This window comes from Pangasianodon hypophthalmus, chromosome 14 (assembly GCF_027358585.1).
Source record: "Pangasianodon hypophthalmus isolate fPanHyp1 chromosome 14, fPanHyp1.pri, whole genome shotgun sequence".
NCBI lineage: Eukaryota > Metazoa > Chordata > Actinopteri > Siluriformes > Pangasiidae > Pangasianodon > Pangasianodon hypophthalmus.
Window position 1 is genome coordinate 20,019,620 of NC_069723.1, and position 22,608 is coordinate 20,042,227.

General features: G+C 38.1%; 1 protein-coding gene across 2 annotated transcripts in view; it reads left to right on the top strand.

The window, feature by feature from the left end:
* b3glcta (beta 3-glucosyltransferase a) overlaps window positions 1-22,608 on the top strand; it is a 128,067-nt gene that overhangs the window by 94,950 nt on the left and 10,509 nt on the right. For both annotated transcript variants that reach the window (XM_053239497.1, XM_026935148.3), the window contains exons 10-13: window positions 238-307; window positions 6,347-6,460; window positions 15,457-15,556; window positions 16,333-16,452. In XM_053239497.1, the coding sequence (XP_053095472.1) occupies window positions 238-307; window positions 6,347-6,460; window positions 15,457-15,556; window positions 16,333-16,452 (404 nt within the window). The remainder of the gene's footprint in view (window positions 1-237; window positions 308-6,346; window positions 6,461-15,456; window positions 15,557-16,332; window positions 16,453-22,608) is intronic.

Below are 22,608 nucleotides of genomic sequence, written 5' to 3' on the forward strand. Positions count from 1 at the left end.
CGCATGCATATCAGTGTTTGTTTTGTGGACAGCGACCCTGTGTATGCAGAGAGCACATAATAATGAGGTGAGATTTGTGAGGATAAAGTGATGTTTGATGTGGGGAAATTGGTTCACTGCCCTGTCAGTTTCAGTTTCACAGTGTTTTGTGTGTGTGTGTGTGTGTGTGTGTGTGTGTTTGCATGTGTGTGTGTCAATATTGATATCATCTCCTCATGTTTTTTTTTTCCTCATCAGGGTGAGCCTGTTAAAAGGGAGGACATATTTGTGGCGGTGAAAACATGCAAGAAGTTCCACACAGAAAGAGGTGAGTTGATTTGTCATTGCTTTCATCAGGTTAATAATGTTTATCCTTTGTGGAGCATTCAGAAATGTTTGTTTTATTTCATACCCAGTTTGTCTCATATTGGAATTTTTTCTTTTTTTCCAAAAAATACCATGGACCTTCCAAGTGTAATTATTTTAACACAATAGTTTACATGTAGATTAATATTAATTAATTAGATAGACAGATCTAAATCAGGACAGCTACATTTACAGATACACTGTGGCCCATATTCAGAGTTATGTGCATGTATAGAAATTGAGCGCATCAGTATTCAGACCTCAGATGCACCTATAGACTTAAGCAGTATTCAGAAGTTGTGCAAGAGTTGCATGCATGGGGTGAAGCTTGAGTAAAACAAAGGTGCCGTTACATGCCATTCTGATGGAACAACAATATTGTATATCATGCTAGGATTTATGTTAGGGACTGTAAATGTACTTAAAATGCCTGGAATCCTATTTGAAGCCAATATTAGATGCATAAATATCACACTATTAATTCATTAATAGTATCATCTTTTTAAATCCTATGAACAGGTACTAGTCATGTTGCCATTTTAAAATATTCTCTTGCTTACATCATATTACATTTGAAAGCAAAGGAAATAAAAACACTATCTGTGTCTTAAGTTCTCATTTTCAATCCCCTGATTTTAGGTTTAAAGGCAAGTGCTTGTGTTTAAAGGAAGGTCTAAATCACCTTTTTCAATTAAAACAACATTAGGTTGACCAGGAATACAATCTGGACATTGTTAATGTTGTAAATGACTCCTATAGCTGGAAACAGATGATTGTTCACCTTCACTCCTGTGTTCCAGTGGCACAGTGTGTTAGCTAATCGGCTAATTCATCGTTAGAAAACCCTTGTGCAATTATGAAAATGTTGTTTAAATGTTGTACTGTTTAAGGAAGCATTAAAACCGGCCTTTCTTGGCATACTTGAGTATGTGAAGCATAAGCATTTTTGGGTTTGAATATAGTCTCAAAATAGCCAGAATGAAAAAGCTTTCCTCAGAAACTCATCAGTCGATTGTTGTTTTGAGAAGTTAAGGCTATTCCATGCAGGAAACTGCCAAGAAATTGAAGATATCTACACAAAGGTGTGTACTACTCCCTTCACAGAACAGAAGTGTCTCTAACCAGGATAGAAAGAGAAGTGGGAGGTCTTGGTATACAACTGTGCAAGAAGCTAATTAGTGGAACTCTTCTTGTTTAAAGAACCTTCCTTTAAAGATAAAATTAGCAAAATATATCATACAGCCTCCCCTTCATGCAAGCCCTGTGAATTGTGTTTTTCTTACACAGCCACAGTTATCTCTGATCTTATCTCTGCAACTAATGCATCTTTCTGCCTGATTTATCCGGCACCTACTCCTACTTTTAATACGTATCTGTCATCTCTGCTGTCATATGTCATCTAATTAATGTCACTTATTTCTAGTTCCAGTATGTCCTTACTGCTCCTAAAACACATATTCCTGTTCTTAAGCCTGACTCACTGGAAAACCATCAACCCTTTTTTTTTAATCCAATTTCTTATTTCTGGTTTATGTGTTGGTGTTGTAGCCACACACTTACGAAGCTTATTAGATAACGGCAGTCCTTTTGAAACTCCTTCAAGCTGTCTTTCATTCCTGACACAGCACTAAGATTGTTCTTTCATGAGTATTAAATGACTGTTCACTTTAGAACTTTCTCCTCATTCTTGATCTCAGCCGCTTTCGATTCATTAGATAATCATTTCATGCCTGGTATCAGGCACCATGGCTGGTATCAGGTCTCTGGTAATACAGATGGTTTCCTGTTTCCCTCACTAATATCAGTACGTTTCCTATTTCCTATACTTTCTAAAACACAACACGGATAAAAACGCAGTTTTAATTATTCTCTCTTAGTTGCCAAGTGTCTACACCCTCCCATTAGCACCTGTAGTGCAGAACCAGGGCATGGATCTTAATATTGCTTCACCAAATGATGTTGAAACTTTGACCCACACCACTATGAATTTTTTTTGATCATATGGCGCATCACTATCCACCTTATTTTGCAACACGCTTGTATTTCCTCTTTTTGTGCGAGAGCTATGAGCATGGCTATTTGACTGCACAAGCTACTGTTATGAACAGATGCAGCTAATGTTCCCTTGCCAGCTAGCCAGTCTAATGGTTATACAAGATAGCAGACAACTCCTGAAATAACTCAATCCTTGTCTCAGCTGTTGTTTCGGCACAGTGAACACCACTGGGCTTTCAAACAACTGTATTTTCCTGGACAAGACACCACCTCAGAGATTTCACTGGAGCATCGGAGCACATCGGTTCTCTGGATATGGAGCTCCTCCGTATATCATCTGTCCAAAGTGAAAAGAGCAAACATGCGGTCGCTTCAGTGGTTTCTTTAGATTCAAATCTTTTAACCAAAGCCAAAGAGCTTCTTAATTTTTAGGAGGCAGATGGAGATCTTATGGCATCTCACATCCACGTTTAGCTGTGGTGCATGGTTTACGGTCAAAACACACCTGCTGTAAGAAAACCTTTTTTTGTGCTAGTTATTATGGCAACCCTTAAGTGCACACACAATAGCAGATTTCCCCAAATCCATATCTATTAACATTAACTATGAGATGTTAAATGGCAATGTTGATAGGTGCTGTGATGAATACGAGCTAGTCAGCTGAAATAAACAGAAATGGCTCATCTGAACACTGAAAATACGGCGGATACCTTCATATGTACACACAAATCCTCTTTCATCAATGCCTCAAGCTTCTAGTTGTACCTCAAAGGATTGTCCATCCATTTTGTCTTGTAAAGCTGAAACATTTTTTTTTCCTTTATAAATTACATTTATATTTCTCCGTCTATTTGTATAGTTCATTGTTTACCCTTTTGCTAATAAATCTGATTAATAATTATCTGAACTCATTAGAACTTTATAATGAGCTGAACCTGGTGTATCATTCATGATTGCGATTGAGAATAAAGTCCTACATTCAGGTATCCCATTATCACTTTGAAAATCATTGATCGCTAATGTCTTCACAGAAGCAGAATGAGCTTGGTTCAGATACACACCTGGCTGATCACACAGCCACTTTCTGTCCTCATAGTGTCCATCTTCTAATGTGCTCTATCAGAATATTCTAACATTTGCCTTTTACGTTTGCTATTTTGGGTTGGTTTGCCTGTCACATTATCACAGGTCTTGATGGACCTGAGCACTCACATAGATCCAACCCATCCCATCGTTACTCCACTTAATGAGACAACTTAATTGTTGCCAACTGTTCTGAAGACATATCTGGAAAGGAAGGACGTATTTGTGGAACTGGTGCCAGCATTTAATTGGCTTGATTATCATAATTATCTCTCAGAAGTGACTTTAAAGAACTTTTAAGAGGAGGATTTTTATTATGCCAATAACAACAGCAGCAGGAATAATGACAGCAAAAAAATATCATAACCATAACTATAATATTGGTGACTGCAAACAGTAGCAATGACAAGATTGAGTAAATTGAGTAATTGACTGAGTAAATTAATTAGGTGTACTGTTATATCATCTCTGAGGGATACTTTATTTCCCTGTGGTGTTTTGTGTGTATAAAACCAACTCACAAACTTGGTTTTATAAGGTTCTATCTGTCAGCCAAAGACAATCTACACTTGTGTGTACTTTATGTAGTTGCCCACTGAAGTGATATTTACTTTTGCTCATTTGGCTGATGTTTTTATACTGAGTGACTTACTGTTGAAACAGGACAGACCTGAGCAGTCGAGTCAAGAGTCTTCCTCAAGGACCTGACAGTGGCAGTTTGGTGGTGCTGGGTTTTGAACTCACAACCTTCACAAGCTCATCACTAGTCCAAAGCCTTAACCAATAAGCCACCACTTCCCTATGTGTAATATGATACGTTCAGTAAAGGGTTCTACCTTAAGGGCTTTGCTTTTAACCCAGATAGCATCCACGTATCTGAAAGAGTGGCTTGGGCTCGTTTGCTGGAAGGCGTTCAGGCCTCTCGTCTCCACTTATTACTCCACTTATTGGCTACGCAGAGAAAACGAGTGATTTCCTGGTGTCTTAGTGTATTGTTCCTTAGGAAATGTCCTTGGATTCAGAGCTTTGATTGCATATATACATTGATGTGCAGTCACCCGTTTCAAGATTTAATCTCCAGACTGGTTTTACAGTGCCCTTGGAGTTTTGTATGTGCTGTGTGATGTTTAGCACTAAGAGGCCCGAATTAGTGGCCGGCCAATGTATTTGTCAATACTGTCTGTCACAAAGTTGATATTCCTGTGAGCAGCTATCTCCTTGTGTATCTTAGGAAATCTTGATAAGGATGGAGTGGCCTTGCAAAAGTCAATCTAGCTGAAGAATTTAGTTACTAATACCCTTTGCCTGAACATTAGTTTCTGCAAAGTTCCTTGTCAGGCACATTTTTACTCCACTTGACCCTGATGAAGTAGTGTATCCCATTTACCTTTGGCCTCCAAGTTAATCTCATGTTGCTTTGGTACTACTGGTTTGTATAAGAAAATACATTTCTTTGTTTGTCCTTCCTTTGCTGTTAGAATAATGGGTTTGGGGTTCCTGTTGGATCTTGTTGCTGTTTGACAAAAGCCCAATTTAGATAACAACTGCTTTTAAACCTTTCCCCATGTTTGCACTCCTTGTCCTTGGATTATTCTATAGATTGTGTTATAGTAGGGGTGTGATAGCAAAAACAGATCAGTGTAAGGTGGTTTATAAAGGTGTCTAAATTGCTGTTCTCCTTTTGCATACTAAAGAGGCCTTTTGGTATCTTGTGAGTCCACTGAGTTGAATTGTTCAGGTTGCACGTCCTGGGTTTTGACTTTAACCTAGTTATCATCCACATATCTGAAGCATTGTTTTGGTCTTGATAATCTTTGCTGTTATTGGTCTGTCCTTGTAGGATATTAGACCTATTTGTTTCCCTTTCCTTATCCTTGCTGTTTTGGGCTAGCTGTGCTTAGTGAATTCAGTTTGAACATTTTACATTGAACACTTTACCACACACCCAAAGAGTTTCATCAGAAACAGGATGTTGTGGACAAAAGCCCTTCATTAGCTACGCAAGCTTCTGAAGATGAAGAGGTGAAACCAGTATAGATGAGTTGATCAGTGATATAGATGATCCTTTCTTAACCCTAAACCTAACCTCAAACCATTGTTCCTGTAACAATTAGAAATGCAAACAGACCTTAATGTTATTTCCATGTGTCTCTCCACTGGAAAGGAGAAATCCATTACAGCATTCAGCCAGTCTTCACTTGTTTTTTTCCTGATATACAGCTAAACGCATTACTTGCAGGAAAGACAAACTCCTGTCGTGATGGATAAGGAATAGTGGATGACAAAAACTGATGATTTTAATAGCTCAGTTAATAAATCTGCATGTTTGGACATTTTTTGTACAGTTGTATGCAATAGTGCTGTAGTCATTAGGATAGAGTATTTTAAAAATACATTCCTGGGAAGAATAGTGTTGCAGAGTTTGCCCATGTTTAGAAGATAAATCAAGAAAACAGTGTATTCTATGTGGCTGAGTGTTACAAGTAATTATTATGTATTGCTAGCTAACATTTTTTTTGAATCACTGATGTGTTCTAATTGTGGATTATTGGTTTTGTTTGACTTTCTTTTGACTTTATATCTGCACATTATCCAAATAAATGGGCTAAAACAGACATCATAGATGTCACGAGCTTTGATTTAAATAACCATTGCAAATATTTGGTATGTCATTGTACAAGCAAAAAGGAACTATTAACACTAAATAATTCAGATTTATATCAGAACTATTGGAGAAACAATATTATTTGAGAGACGTTTTAATGTGTTGTTCTGTAATAGAAGTCATTACAGCTGCAGTAAATTTTCATGTTTGTCTACTCTAGAGCAGGCACCATTACAACACCAGTAAATCCTAAGCATTGTATGATTTTTGCAAGCCTGGAATGCTGGTGTTGACTCATTACCTCCTGATCTGCTGTAGTCCCTGTGGTGAAGAAGACATGGGAGAAACAAGCTTCACATCTGGAGTACTACAGTGATCATGCTGATCCTTCCATCCCAACCATTGATCTTGGTGTCCCCAACACAGACAGAGGTGAGTTGGCTATACTGCGCAAAAACCCTGATCTTGGTGGGATGCTCATGTAATATTATTGGTATTCCAATTAGATGGTTAATGATGAGATGTTTTTGGAAAGACCTCATTTAACATGCGTTATTAGGCTAATGAGTGGAAGCTCTGAAAACTACAGGCTTTCCTGAACTGAAATTTGTTTCTCTTTTTTGTGCGTATCTCAATCAAGAATAAAGTCATAGCAATTTAAAATTTGGTTACCCCCAAAAGTGAAAAGAAGAGAATTGTATTTTCATTGTTACTGTGCTCTACGACATCAGCACACTGATTGTCAAAAAGCAGTTTTTCTATGAATATTATACCATCATAATACCTCCTTTATTCAGTGCTAAACTGCCTCTTGATCTACATAACGTGCCAAAGCACATTTAGAATTTTTTTTGTATTTTTCCCAATTTTCTCCCTAATTTAGTCTTGGCCAATTCCCACCCACCAGTCAGCTTTCCCTTATCATAAGACAGCTTGCAACCAGGGATGGCGAAGGCTATCACGTGCTGCCTCCAAGACACGTGAAGCCAGCCAACCGCATCTGACAAATTTTCCCATGCACTCATGCACACACTCACGACTAAAGTCAATTTAGAGTAGTCAGTCTATCTGCCAGCATCTTTTTTGGGAGATGACCGGAGTACCCTGAGGAAACCCCCGGTTTTCTCCCAGCTCTCAAAAAAGATGCTGGTAGATGGACTGACTGTGCAGAGTTCTGAAACAGTTCTACATGTTCTCCCCAAACAGACATGGGAAACAGTTTCAGAACTCCACACAGTCAGTAACCCAAGCTCAGGATCGAACCAGGGCCTCCAATCCAATGCAAACCAATTGTTGTCAAGTCCTCTTAAAAACAACATATATACAATGGGACAGTGCAAAATAAAAGACCAATTGAAAATGTTCTTTATACGCATTTACCCATCCAAACACAAAGTTTAGAGGCAGAAGGTGGATTGTTGAATGTGGTCAGATAAAGCAAAATCTGAATTCTGAATCAAACAGAAGCTGGAACACACTCTAAAAGCAGCTTTCACCATCATATTTATACTGGAAACAATATGATGTCTCCAACAGATGTCTGGAAATTGTATCATCTCTCAGTTAGGTCATCTGAACAAGACAACTCTTTAAACAGAAGACAAATTTGAAACACTTAAATGAAGTGGCAGTGGAGCACTTGTTATACTGCCTGGTGTGGAGCAGAGGCATAAATCAGGGAGTGAGAAAGCCATGAACAGGCCAGAGAAGACATTTAAATGGGGTCAGTTTCTCACTACACTTTTCACAGTAGTGTAATGAGGAGTACAAAAGTGACACTGCATAATTTTCATCTCTAATGCAACCCTGTAAACCTGTTTTCTACTTACTCATGCTTGGTTTAATGGAGGCTGCTTTTGCGTTGAGGTTAGTGAACTTTCCACTAGAAATGCAATAAGAGACATGGCATTAGCTTTAAAAAAAACTGAGGAGAAACACAAACAGCTGAAACAGTTTAAGCTAAGTGCCTCAATTAGCTAAATGAGAGCATACAGCACAGCAAGGATTATTTATAAAGCACAGAAGCCAAAGGCTAGAAGTAAATACATAGTATACTCAGCTAGTCTCAGCTAGCTAAAGCTATAATGGTTTAACATAGATGTCTCAGCTAGCTAAAGCTGTAACAGTTTCTTTCTCTCTCTCGCACACACACACACACACACACACACACACACACACACACACACAGACACACACACACACACACTGAGCAATGAAATAAAATACAGTAAGTAAAGAAATTAATTGTGAACTAGCAAGCCAAATGTACCAAACCACCGCACCAAACTAGCTCAAACAAAAACCAAATAATTTCACAACAGTTACCAAAAATCGGAACCATAATCACACACCTTACTAATTCTAAGTTTGTGTTTCCTGGAGCATCAGCCAAAGTCTCTCTTTCATTGGCTTCTCTATTCAATAAACAATGATTTCTTGTTGGCAGCTATGTCATTGGTTTAAACTGATGTGTTCCAACCTTTGAGGTGAAAGCCTGCAGAGCTCCAAACTTTTCCATCATCTAAGAAAAACAAAGTCACTGCTCTTTGATTACATTAGAGCTGGCAAAGTAATACAGAGTGAGATCTTCCACACAATGTTGGCTCTCATTTCTGCCACCCCTGGCTTTGTTTGATGCTGCAGGAGGCTGTTAGCACACCATGTTCCTCTTTTCTCCTCTCCTGTTTATTCATGAGCTTGTAAATTCATCATAATTGTCCGTGACTGAGGTACCTAATGTGTGCTTTCAGTAAAGCCATGTGCATCTTCTCATCTGATTATAAAAGCTAGCAGCAGGCGTGCACCAATATTACATTTTCACATCACGTATATTTGCATGTGTTTATTTGGTAGATTCTTTTATCCCAGGACAGAATCCAATAAATCTGTGTGGTGAATAGTTTTAATTTCTTAACATTTCACAATATTACCTTTGTATAGCAGACCTGCCAACCTTCACACATTTTATGTAAGATCTCTACATTATAAGCACATTTGATCAGAATACGCTGGTGCAAATTATCAGTCATAATACAGCAAAACAGCAGTCAGCATTTTTCCCTTCAATAAAAAATGGCAGATGAGCTTATCAACTATTATGAGTCTGTAACATTTGACTATTACGTGTATTAAACTCTCTGATGTTGACTGACACCTCCTGGAAGCCCCTCCCTTCCCCCAATCTCACATCAGTAATATTTTGGCCAGTGATTTTGTCTCATTGTGGTTTTTCTCGCTTGAAAGATGCACTGATGCAGCACACTCATGTTTTGTCAAACTGAATGGAGGTTGTTTTAAGTTCATTAATGGGAAGTAAAATCTATCAGTGTATGTTTGACATAGCTAAGATTAGACAAGCATATAATTAACATCAGTTATTTATTCGAGATATACCAACATTTTGGCCACCGAAACATTTGACCAAACAAAAAAGGTTAATTAGGGCTACAATGACATGTCAAATCTGACACTTTACAAATAAGTTTTATGGTAATTATAATTAGAAAGTGATTAGAAACACTGTTTGTTGTCCAGCATAGATGCGTTCAAATGGTTTGAGCTGCAGCAGACCGAGAGTTTCACTTCTGGGTCTACAAATGATTTCTCCTCAGGATTTGCAGTGTTTAAAGTTACTTACATTAATGAACAATTACTATAGAGTCAGTTCTACAAAGAACTTTTGAATGGTTTCCCCAGAGGGACAAACCTAAGAATGTTTTATGGAACCTTTTTCCTAAGAGTGCATTCATACAACAATGCAGATAGTGAAGATTAGTTAATGAATCTCTGCAATGTTGTGTTGAAAATCATGTTACATGGTGTCACTGATTAAAGCAAATAGCTCATCTAGTGTTATTAGTGTTCTTAGTGATACTGAGAGCATCTCTGACAGGACTTGGTTATATCTATTCTGGTAAAATTGGTGATTTTTTACCTAGTGAACTGCTAACTTCGAATTCTGATTAAGATTCAAAGCTTGAGGATCTACATCTAAATCATTTGATCTGACAAAAGGATAAAATGTTAAACAAAATGTTGTACATACATACTATGGCATAATGATTTGACCTTGTTTCTGTATCGGCAAACTACATGATTTAATTACGATGCTAATCATTATTCAAAACCTGCTGCAGTTATTAAACATAATGTGTTTAGGGAAGGAGCAGGCTGAACTTACTTATTCTGAGCTCATAGTGGACCAAATGATGGTTCATTACAGAGAAACCAAGAGAAATACAGGGTTTCCTGTGGCCATATAAAAGATTCATTTAGCCCTTTAAAAAGATTTTTTTATCTCAAAGTCTTTCTTATATGACTGACAGCAGTAATGAGGAAAGTAATGAATCAGAAAAAAAGTGAAAATCCCCACATTAGTGTTAATGTGAAGCTTCACCATTAAATGTTTATTGGTGTGTCTAATTAAGGTTTAATTCTGGAATCGTACCATTAAAAATGTTGGCATGTGAACACATCATACCTCACTGTCATTTATTATTTTCCTATAATGGCACACCTCCAGTTAGGGCCTTGACATGCCAAGCCAACTGTCCTGCATGAGACGTCGTGTTGTGTCTATGTCCAACTGGTGGTTGTTTTGTTGTGTCTATGTCCAACTGGTGGTTGTCGTTTTTTGCGGTTTTTCCTTCACCAGTAGCATTGTTAGGACACACTGACTGATTGTGTTGAATATGCTTCACAGGTTAGTGATGAGAGAGAGCTCTCTGATTGGCTGTTTGGCATAGCAAACCATTGGAGAAGCAAAGTACAAATATTGCACATTCACATTGGTTTATTTTAATAACTTCTACCATCTGCTTATTATTTCTGAAAAAGGTCCAAGCAGACCTTTTAAAGAGATTCACAGTGATGTAAAAATGTTAGTTAAGCTGGTTTGTTTGTCTCAGCTACATCAAATAGTCTGACGAAATAGTACACCACTGTGAGGACTGTTATTGATAGGTAGCATAGAATTTAATGCAAACATTTATTCATTTATCTTCAATAGCCGCTTTATTCTGGTCAGGGTCATGGCGGATCCAGATCCCATCCCAGGAACGCTGGGCACAGTGCAGGAACACACTCTGGATTGGATTCCAGTACATTGCAGGATACCATGCACACAAACTTTCACACTTGGGGCAATTTAGAGTTATTTAATATAGTAGCAATCAATTTGGTTTAGTTTGGGACATATTTTATATACTTTATTATTTCAGTTTGGGCATCAGTGCAGCATTTTACAGAAGACATGAAGCATTAATGATTCTTGACTGTTAGCGCGATGTGTCAGAGCTCTTAGCAAATCCTCATTATGAATTGCAGTTCAGTATTTATTAATGGCATAACATTAAACATAACACATAGCTTGAATATTGCAGGTAAGCGTCACTGAGAAGATGGATGTTAAGATGCAAGTTACTACTCATGTCAATCATCAGGAAATTACAAGCTTTTTGACAGATTACCTTTAGCACACTCCCATTCAGTCTGTATCCTTCAAGGCAATGAACACACACGCTAAAAACACATACATGCTGAGGAAAGTGTGTGAATCAGGGGGAAGAGTTTTCTCATTCTCTTGGCAACTCAATGTGCACTTGCAGCCTGGAGACTGTGTAGTTCGACCCACCGGTTACTGAAGATAAAATAATATTTTTTAATGTATTTTAAAATATATTGGTTAGAAGTTATAGCTCAGCTGGGGGTAGTTAGTGTCACAGCTGTCTATACTATACAGTGGATATAAAAAGTGTACACCTCTGTTAAAACTGCAGGTTTTGCTATGTAGAAACAATGAATCCAAGATAAATCAGGTCAGATGTTTTTCCACCTTTAATGTGATATAGTAACCATCAAGATACAAGTGAAAAACAAATAGAAAAGTTTTAGGGAAAAAAGAAAATGATACAATTACAACCTTGTTGCATCAGTGTGCATACCCCTTAACTAATACTTTATTAAAGCATCTTTTCCTTGTAATACAGCACTCAGTCATTATGGGTAAGAGTCTTCCAACTTAGCACATCTTGACTTGGAAATTTTATTCCATTGTTCCTTGAAAAATGTTCCAGATCTATCCATTGCAAGACCCTCTTCAAGTCTTAGATCTGAGCTCTGCCTGGGACATTTTAAAATGTTGATCTTCTTCTGAAGCAATTCCTTTGTTGACTTGGATTTGTGCTTTGGGTTGTTAAGATGCTGGAAGGTGAAATTTTTCTTCATCTTCAGTTGTTTATCAAAGGCCTACAAGTTTCGTACCACCAAAATAGATTGGTATTTGGAGCTATCCATGATTCTCTTCCTAGGTCCTAGGTCCAGTCCCAGGTAAAGAGAAGTAGCCCCATAGCATGATGCTGCCACCACCATGCTTCACTGTAGGTACAGTGTTATTTGGGTAATAAGCTGTCTTGTTTCTGCACCAAGTATGTCTTTTAGAATGTCATAATAAAATTATGTCTTTTATTATTATGTTTGTTGTCACTTGAACGGAGTGATCAGTACTTTGTTTAGAAAATTCTTTTGTTTCTATTTGTTGTTCACTTGCTGGTTGCTGTATCACATTAAAGGTGGAAAAAGATCTGAAATGATTGATCTTGGTTTCATTTTTTACATCACAAAAACCTGCAATTTCAACAGTGGTGTGTCGGCTTTTTATTTGTATGTTTAAAAACCTCAAAAGAACTTTTGTCCAGTGAAGATTATTATGGTGTGGCTTTCTTGGAGAAGCAGGTGTACTTATTTTTTGCCTTTCGAAAACCATGAAACTAAAGAGACAGCTGTCTTTTATGCCATACATGTATTTCTAACAGTGAAAGAACTAAATGTGAAAGGACCACCACCAAATCCGCAGTTATAAATATACTCAAAAACAACCAGCTACCAATTTAAGAGTGTGAGGGGGGGGAAAAAAATCAGAGTTTGCTAGGGAGAATATAATAATTTTAAAAGGGAACATTGCCATCATGACAAACAAGCAAACATGGACCAAATTCCAGTTGCTAAATGTCTCAGAACAAAATATGCAGTGTGAGTTCTGATTGGAAACCCACATACACCACACCATACAACCTCAACAAGATAGTGATGTTATTTTGAAGTCTATGATGACATATTGGATTAAAGATTACAATATATGGTGTACACATGCGTGATAAAGACAGAGATCTTGCCAGGACTCAAAATCGTGCATTTGTGATTGGTTACAGCAAGGCTGAGAAATACATACATGGCAAGATCAGTGATTTCACCTATTAAACTTCCAACTTCAACTACCGATTGAGAAGCAAAGGGTTTTGTAAACTAGGGAATAAAACTCTTGTAGGCATGCTGTTATAGGAAAATATTCAATGACGGGTTGGTGTGATGTGACCCAACAGGAAGCATAGTCACTGTCACCACGCTGAAGTTGATTGTCTTCCAATAACAGCATGTCCCAAAGTGTTTTATTCCTCTTACACCACAGCAACTTGCCAACACTAACATTTTTAAAATTTATTAAATAATGACATCATACTTTTTTATCGTTAATAGTTACATTTAATGTTGTGGATTGTCCAAGAAATAAATTAGTTATCACTTACAATGTAGTAGCTCTGAACAGTCATCCCCTTACTTGCCTTTCTTTTTTTTTCTCTCTCGAAGTTAATAAGACAAAACAACTCATGTTACAGAGAAACAACAAAGCACAAAGCCGCATAGCAGAAAACTTAAAGGGACAACTTTATATCTGACAATTGCAATGCTCTGACACTGGAGATTCCTTCCATTAGTGGCTTCATTTAGATGCAGCCTAATAATCCGTTAATAATCTGACTGAGAGCTCAATGGGATTATAAGACATTCATGCATACCAAATACAGTATCCAGAAAGAGTAAACTGATTGAGAACTGCTGAATGAAATTCCTGTCCAAACAAATGATCAGTTTGATTACTTTAACTGTCAGAATCATCTGGTACATTCTTTGGTTCATGATGAATGATGTGTGCCTTGTGCAATAAAAAGCTGAATGGATATTGGTGAAAATTTTGCATTTAAACATAGGCAATGTTAAATAAACATCTCCTTAACAGAAACCTTCACCATATCAACATTGACATATTTTTTAGCCATTTATGTGAACATATATATTAGAACAAGCCCATTAATATAAACCTGTCAACTAGTGTCAGTGTTGCTAAAATTAATCAATGCCTTTGGACAAATCAGGCATAATAATCAACAGCATGATTTGACTAAAGAGCATAATGTAAACCAGCATTTCTGTAAATACTCTGGCATAACGATTTGACTTAGTCTTTGTCTTAGTTTCTCCAAACCTCACGATTTAATTACATTGCTAATCAGTATTCAAATCCCGGCTCAAAGATTAATCAGAAATGCGATTGTAGAGGGATCTGACTCTTCTCACTTATTCTGAGCACCTGGGCTCTTAGGCAGATGTCGATTCTTTTTCACATCTTCAATAGGAATAGTAATAGGAGTGTGTGTGTAAACAAGGTGAAGGAGTTTCCTCAGTCCCTGTGGAGTGTTTGCAGCCTGGAGGCAACGTGGTTCATGGGGAGCTCAGTAAGCGAGTGTAGACCAGGAGCAGCTTTCATATTTATTGTGGAAGAGAGTCCTGTTCTTCCCTCAGGTGCACACGACAGCGGCACGTTCTGTTCTACATTTACTGTTTTCCATTTCACACACACCGTGCTCATTATACATCATCTTCATTCCTCATGTCTTATATAATGCACATAGGAATGAGAACTATCAGGGAATACACTGGCTTCCTTATTTGGAAACCTGTATAGTTTAAGTGCTGGGGATAAAAACAGCATTACTGTGTATAATCTGTAACAATAAATACAAGAGCAATAATTCTTTTTATATGCTGGTGCAGGTAATATGGCAACAAGATGTGATTCAAGGTGAAATATGCCCTTTTTTAGGCACAAATAAGCTGAGATTTTGTCACTCACTGAAAATATACTGTCATATACTGATTTTTGTCATATACTGGTTAGCACGTTTACCTCACACCTCTGGCGTTGGTGAGGTTAACATGGTGTGTGTGGAGAATTTAAGTTTAAATTGAAAGCTCATATTTTTCGAGTGGCAGAGAAGATAGAGAGTAAAGAAATATGTTGTGCATACAGACAAGGGCATCTCAGTGATTTAGGGAGAGAAATCATGAAGGGATTGAGGGGATATTAAAGAGTAATTGACTTTTATGTCTAGCCAGAATTGAAGAGAGGTAGAGAGTGGCATAGTGTCCTCATATAAGGAAAGCCATGCAGTGCTGTGCTTACATTCCTCAGCCATGAACCTGAAATCCATAGGTTGAAATTCATGCAATACTTGGCATGGCCTGTGTGTGTAATTATATGTAGGAAACAGTGATGTGTGTGTGTGAAAATATATGTGTAATTGTTTTCGCAGGTCACTGTGGGAAAACCTTTGCCATCCTGAAGAGATACGTAAGCAGGCAGGAACCAAAAACTGACTGGTTACTCATCGTAGACGATGACACACTCATTAGGTGAGAGCGATTATTCCTTTGATATCCCTTCTAACTCTCACAATCCGTCTTCGTTTCTCTGGGTATATGTAAGTGTCTGTGAATCTCCTCATGTGTAAAGAGATAATTAACAGAGATGATGCCGAGGTTTCCTTTATGGCACTTTCTTCCTCTGGGGAAATTATAGGGCTGTATTAAATTGTGTCTGAAAATTCACTGGAGGGAGAGTAAGTGGTGAAGGAATTAGTGACTGGTGCAGGTGTGTGGGTCACAAGGTGGAAAAGAACCTTGAGTGCAGTGTATTATTGTTGACTCTTTACTGAAACACTGTTGAATGCTCATGCTGTTTGGTCAGAAAGTGTAGATTGATTTTTTCTATCAGCAGCTTTGATAGTAGTGCTCGTTGTAATATATTACCATTTCTACAGTAACAACTTACACAGGGACTTGTATGGTGGAAGCGCCATGTAAATTGATTTTTAAAAATGTGTGTACTTGTTGATTTGGTGAAGTATTTCTGTAAGGAGATGCTTATTACATCGCACTATCATTGATTATTTTCCTAAAACAGCACACCCTCAAGTGTTCTTTTCCCCCTTACATATGAAATAATTATATATACTGTACATGTAAAGCTTAAAGAACTATAAGAGCAGGCAGCTTGTTTGGACATACAGTATAAAAGCTGCCCAGGCACATGCACACAATTTTTAAAGTGCTGTAATAAAGTGTGTGTGTGTGTGTATGTGTGTGTGTGTATGTGTGTGTGTGTATGTGTGTGTGTTTCCCTCCCTCAGCTTGCCCAGACTACAAGCACTTCTCAGCTGCTATGATCCCACAGAGCCGGTGTTCCTCGGGGAGCGTTACGGCTACGGGCTTGGCCAGGGAGGATACAGCTATATCACAGGAGGAGGCGGGTGAGTGATCAAAAACTCTGCTCTCATGTACTAGAGATACAGCTCAGGTCAGAACATCACAGTGTTCCACCAGCAGGTGCTGAAGATATACACAGACATTTCACACATGAGCTTCTCTGGACCCAAGGCTGTTTGCACTGAGAGGTTGAGTCTGTTTAATCAGGTGTGAAAGCTGTATTGAAACCTGGGTGGGGTCGAGAAAAAAAAAACAATCTCGGTCTCCGTCAGCGGTCTGGAGTTGCATTCAGGGTGCAACCGAACCATGAGTGAAAGTGATCCTCTCCCAGGGCTTGGTGAAGAATAACATCAGTAAGGTATCAACGGCAAGTAAGGGAATTTTGGGCTCTGCAAAGGAGAAAGATACATGGAGCAAGAAAAGGCATTTGAGTTTGAAGTGACAGCTTGTATTTAAAATGACGATGGATTAAGAGTAAAGAAATCGCCTGCACATTCAGACAGTGACGTCTCAATAACTGGCTGAGGAAAATTGCAGGATGATTCAGGGGGATATTGAAGGATAACTGAGTGTCATTCATTAAAATATGAGGTAGCAAGTGTCTTTGTCAGTTTATTAGGTACACCTGCCTTGTATCCCCATACATTTCACTATATCAGGTAAACTTACCATTAGGCGCACTTATAGGTTTACAATTAATGTATCCGATTTGTTCCTAAGCACAAATTGTCATCTCCCTTCTACTCACTTCATCACTGGAAAAGAACAATCATAGGATCAAAACTAAGGGAATGTAACTGTAATTGTGGGGTTTGTGCTCATTCAGCCATGAGAGCATTAGTCAGGCTGGGCACTGATGTTGAGCAAGACAGCTTGGCGTGCAGTCGGCGTCCCAGTTCATCCCAAAGGTGTTCAGTGGGGTTGAGATCTGGCCACTTGAGTTCTTCTCTATAAGCCTTGGCAAACCATGTCTTCATGGAGCTCGCTTTGTGCACAGGGGCATTGTCCTGCTGGAACAGGTTTGGGCCTCTTAGTTCCACTGAAGGGAAAGTGTAATGCTACAGTGTACAAAGACGTTCTAGACAATTGTGTGCTTCCAACATTGGCTGTGATATAGTGGTGTGATGTTCAAGTGTCCACATACCTTTGGCATATCTTTACCTTGTTGTTTTTGCAATTCAGCAGCCAGTCAATATTTTTGCTAGTTAAACCTTTGCCACTCAAATGTAATGTAACTCTTAAATCTGATACTTTTGTGTAATATTCAAACGGATTTTTGCTTTATTTGCTTTGTACCCCCATTTATTTCTGTACGAATGTGTGCAAAATTAAAAAAAAAAAAAGACTCTAAAACTGATTATGATTTCCATGAAACAGAAAACAGTCTTTTAATTGAAACGTTTTTATTTTTTCTTACATTGTTTCACTCATCCCTCACTGCACTCGTTTTTAATTTTGCATGCTCTTTGTTCTCTCACTGTTTGACCTGGACTCCACATTTGGCCTAAGTAAGCTTCCTTAAAGTTAAAAAAAAACATGCTGTGCATGTGCAAGGACACTTTCTTTATACAGATTACAAGTCTATGTAATAGACATCTTTTTTTTCTAGATTGAGAAGCTCCGCATGGTTTACAAGGTTACTGGTTAAAGTGGCAGTTAAATTAATTGAGTTGCCAACCAATTTTAGCCAGATGTGGTGGCTGGATGTTAAATTCAAGCCATGACTCAGGGTTTGCACTCATGCCTGAAAGTTTTAAAAGTATATAATTTCTAAAGGCTTGCAATATGCTTAATAATGAATAAACCATTGCATGTAGAGAGGGCTCGGTTTTCCTGCATGTCACATTTTCATCATTTTGCATCTGGTTAGGTTTTCCCGTGTGTATCATGTGCCCACTGATTGTGTAGATTGCAAACTAAGATCACTCACAGCAGATAGATACTTCAACCTGATCTTAATACTGGTCGTGAAATATATTAGCAGGTAGCAGGTGTTTTGTCCAAGTATAAAATAATGTATGTGTATAAAATAAAGTATGTGTATTCTCTACTTGGTAACACTACACCACTACACCTCACTGCCAGTTCAACTTCAATTAGCTAGCTAATGAGTTACAGGCCATGGGTTTTACAGAGAGGGTTGAACACACAGAGAACATACCTCATGATCTGCAAATCAAACATCTTGATATTTATTTGTGGCTTATAGCCTAGATATTATAACACCTCCGAGCACCCACACACGAGAAGTGTGTTCAACTCAGATTCAATTAATTTTAAACAAAGGCATGTGAGCTGAAATGTTGATCTTTGTTATACTAGAAAACGTTTTCATCTTTAATGTTCTAGAGAACACTTGACATTCGGTTTAGGTCCTTGTTGACTCATAACTTACAAAACTGCTGAAGTATATTTGTGTGAGCAGCTGCACCTGAAGCGCATATGTATAAATAACGCTGCCAGGAAAGATTCTTTTTTGTTGTGACATTATACAGTATAATCATTTTAATATAGCCACAGTAAATGGATTAATAATTTTTCACGACAAGTCAACAAAAATATCATCCAAAAAATGGTTAAAAATCAGTCAGAAGTCAGAAGATTTCCTCAAAAATGTTTTTTTTTTCTATGGTAACATTTTAGGTTAGGATGGGATAGGATGAGATAGGATGGGTTGGGAAATGTAATGGTATGGGATAGGATAGGATGGGATGGGATGGGATAGAATAGGTTAGGACAGAATTGGGTGGAATGGGATATGATGAGATGGGATAAGATGGGATAGGAGGAGATAGGATGGGTTGGGAAATGTAATGGTATGGAGTAAGATAGGATAGCATGGAATAGGTTAGGACAGCATTGGTTGGAATGGATAGGATAGGATGGGATAGGATGAGATACCATGGGATAAGATGGGATAAGATGGGATAGTATGGGATAAGATGGGATATGATGGGATAGGATGGGATGCCATGGGTTGGGATGGTATGGGCTCCCACTCATGCCGAAGCCCATCTTTCGATTTTTGTCTGTTGTTCACCTAAGTATAATTGTTTATGATATGATGTTGAGACTTTATACAATAATGGTGAAGTACTGATCAGGTGAAATAACTTCTGCCAAATAAAATGCCTTTATAACTGCCTCCAATCTTTCACATCCTCTGAACAGCTTTTGTTTCCTTTCAGCTGTGATATTTGTCTTGGCCTGTTCTTCCTGCGCCTGTTCTTCCTGACAGATCAGTTGTAACTTTGTCATTATTTTCTACCCTGCCTTCTTCAGATCACACCTGGAGACTGAGATGACCATGGCATGTGTTTCTGTCATTTTGTTGTAGGATGCACCAACATTTTATTGTTTAACTCCTTGGAATTCTGATTTGTTGTAGATATATTATAAAATAGAGGTACATTTTCATTTATTTCCACCCAGATTCCATGGGGGATGCTAACGTTTGCACTCAACCATAGTATTAATGCTTAAGCTATTTTTGTCATAGCTCCCATCCTTATACTTTTCTGCTTTTATCCTTTTTTTACCTAAATATCATCATTTAAATGTAGTGTAGTAACAATGATTTGAAAGACAGAAAGATGGGTCTGTTCTGCAATGTTTATTCTCAGGATCCAACAGTGGAAATGAAACTGGAAAGGATTTATCTATTTGTCCTAGCTCGCTAATCTCATCAGTTCATTAACGTAGGAAACATTGCCCAGAGGTTTGCGGATCGTAATTTATGTAGAAAGAGATGTTTAGTTGCTTGCTGTTAAGGTCAATAACCAGAACAACTCAGTTTTAGGGGGGATGTTCGGTTGGTTGGTTGGTTGGTTGTTTTGGTCATCTTTTTCTCTCCAAATCAGTCCCATCAGGAACGAGGCACTGGATGAACAGAGCTTGTGTGCAAGACATGGTAGCGATATCCAAGTTATCCGAAATAAGATTAGTTTTCAGTTAAACTTCTCGTTGGGTGTAGCCTTGTGTGAGGACGAGTGTACATAGCATAGCTCCCCTGACACATAAACCAAACTTCAGGGCTCAGCTGTACTCAAATAGAACAAATTCCTAGCTTGACTAATCTCTCAAATAAATAACAAACATCTCCATGTAAGCTCATTCTAGTCTTCCTGTATGCGCAATAAATCTATCAGAATGATTATGCTAAAGCAAGGGTTCTCAAAGTTTAGCGGTGACATAAATTACACAGACCCCCCCCCAGTACAGATTTATTTCAGGAACATTACTGTCTATTTATTAGAGTCATGGGGCTTTTTATTCCAGAACTTTCCAAAGACAGAACACATTAGGTCGAAGTTCAGATTATTTATAGCCTACTTGTTTTTGAGTTACTGAGGTTTGGATCAAATTAAAATGACTAGTCAAGCTGGTTAATAACTATAAGAACTTTCTAATAAATGTAATAACTTTTATAATGGTGAGCTTTGATTTCCACAACTGTAAAGAAATTTATTCACCATAGAACCACTATGCTAAAGGATAGAAATGAACAACAAATACAATTACAATCAACTTACACAAATACAGTAAAAGAAATAAATACCTGTGCAATTAGATACATTGAATTGATTAAAATAATCCACTGTACTGCATCCCGTAAGACAAAATGGTGTAGCAAAAATGGACAAGTATTGCATAATATGATATAGACTAATGGAAAAAACATCATAAAGTGTGTTAGTAAGTTGCTGGGCTACAAGCCACTAGAACTGCTACAGTGCTCCTTGGTGTCGATTCTGCAAGTCATTAGAGCATTTCTGGAGCGCTGAACACCACTTCTAAAGCTATTCCCTCAGCTGGTGTTTTGATGATTATGGAGGAGAGGACTGTCTAACACGACGTTCCAAAATCTCCCATAAGTGTTCAGTTGGGTTGAGATTTAGTGACTGTGAAGGTCATAGCATTTGATTTACACCATTTTCATGAAAACAATCAGCGAGCTTTGGTGCCCTGTGGATGGGTTCGGAGCATCCTGGAAAAGAATGGAAATGTTTTATCATAGGGTACATGTGATCAGTCAGAAAAACTGATTTGCAGTGATTCTTCCTTCTAAGGGGACACATAGACCCAACCCCAACAGCAAAATAAATAAATGCCCCCTCTTACAGTATAACAGAGACATTATTTTTTCCTTTTTATTTGTCAGCCTTCTGTATTAATAGTGAAAAAAACTGGTTCAAAAGTTTGCATTTACAATTAAAAAAAAAAAAATTCTATACCCAATTCTATACCCTATTCTATACTTGCCAGGTTGCTTGATCATTTTTTTCCTGCTCTTATTGACATATCTGTTATAACTGACAGTCCATATTACCATCATCAGATCAGCTCTGGGCACTAACAGGATCATGGCAATTTGTTTTCAGACTATTTTTTCTGTTCATTTTGCTCTGTATTGGATTGTTGCCTTGGTCCAGGAGTGTCCCACATTTCATTTTTCATTTCTGTTGTTTGTTGATAAATTGCAATATAGGCTTCATTTGATTTTTCCCCCAGCATTCATTGGGGATTCAGACTTTTGCAGTAGACAGTTGTATCATTAGTCAGCCACTATGCTCTGTCAGGAAAAAACAGTATGTTTCAGTTCCCCAAAGTACAAACATTGTACAACAGTGGTCCACCTCAGTGAGCAGTATCTGTACCTCAGTGTTATTTCTCAATTCTCAAGAGTATATAAAGGGTCTCAGGGAAGGGATGTGAGAAAGGCATTTGTTCAGATTTACAGCCGAGGAACAAATTTCATCATGTAAACACGTTGCCAGTTGGCGATCCACACAATACAATTTTACCAATGAAAGTTAAAAAACAGTGAGTCACACGGCTAACATGATTCAGTTGTGCAGGACAAACATTTGGCCTTTTCTCTTGATGGAGATCACACAGGTGCTTGTTCAGTCCCTCATTATCTCAAAGTTGGACTACAACTTACTCCTGGCAGGTCTTCCCCTGCATGCTATCTGACCCCTGCAACTGATCCACTGAACCACTGTGTTCTCAGCTCACACAATCTGGCAACATACGCAACCTTGAGCTATTTCGTCTATCCTTCTCTCCTCACATTGCTAAACTGACTTGGACATGCAGGTTTCTCCTTCACAACGTCTGGCCATTTCTGTCCACAGAAGCCACTCAGGTACTGGTTCAGTCTCAGGATTGGACTACTGCACCTCACTCCTGGCAGGTCT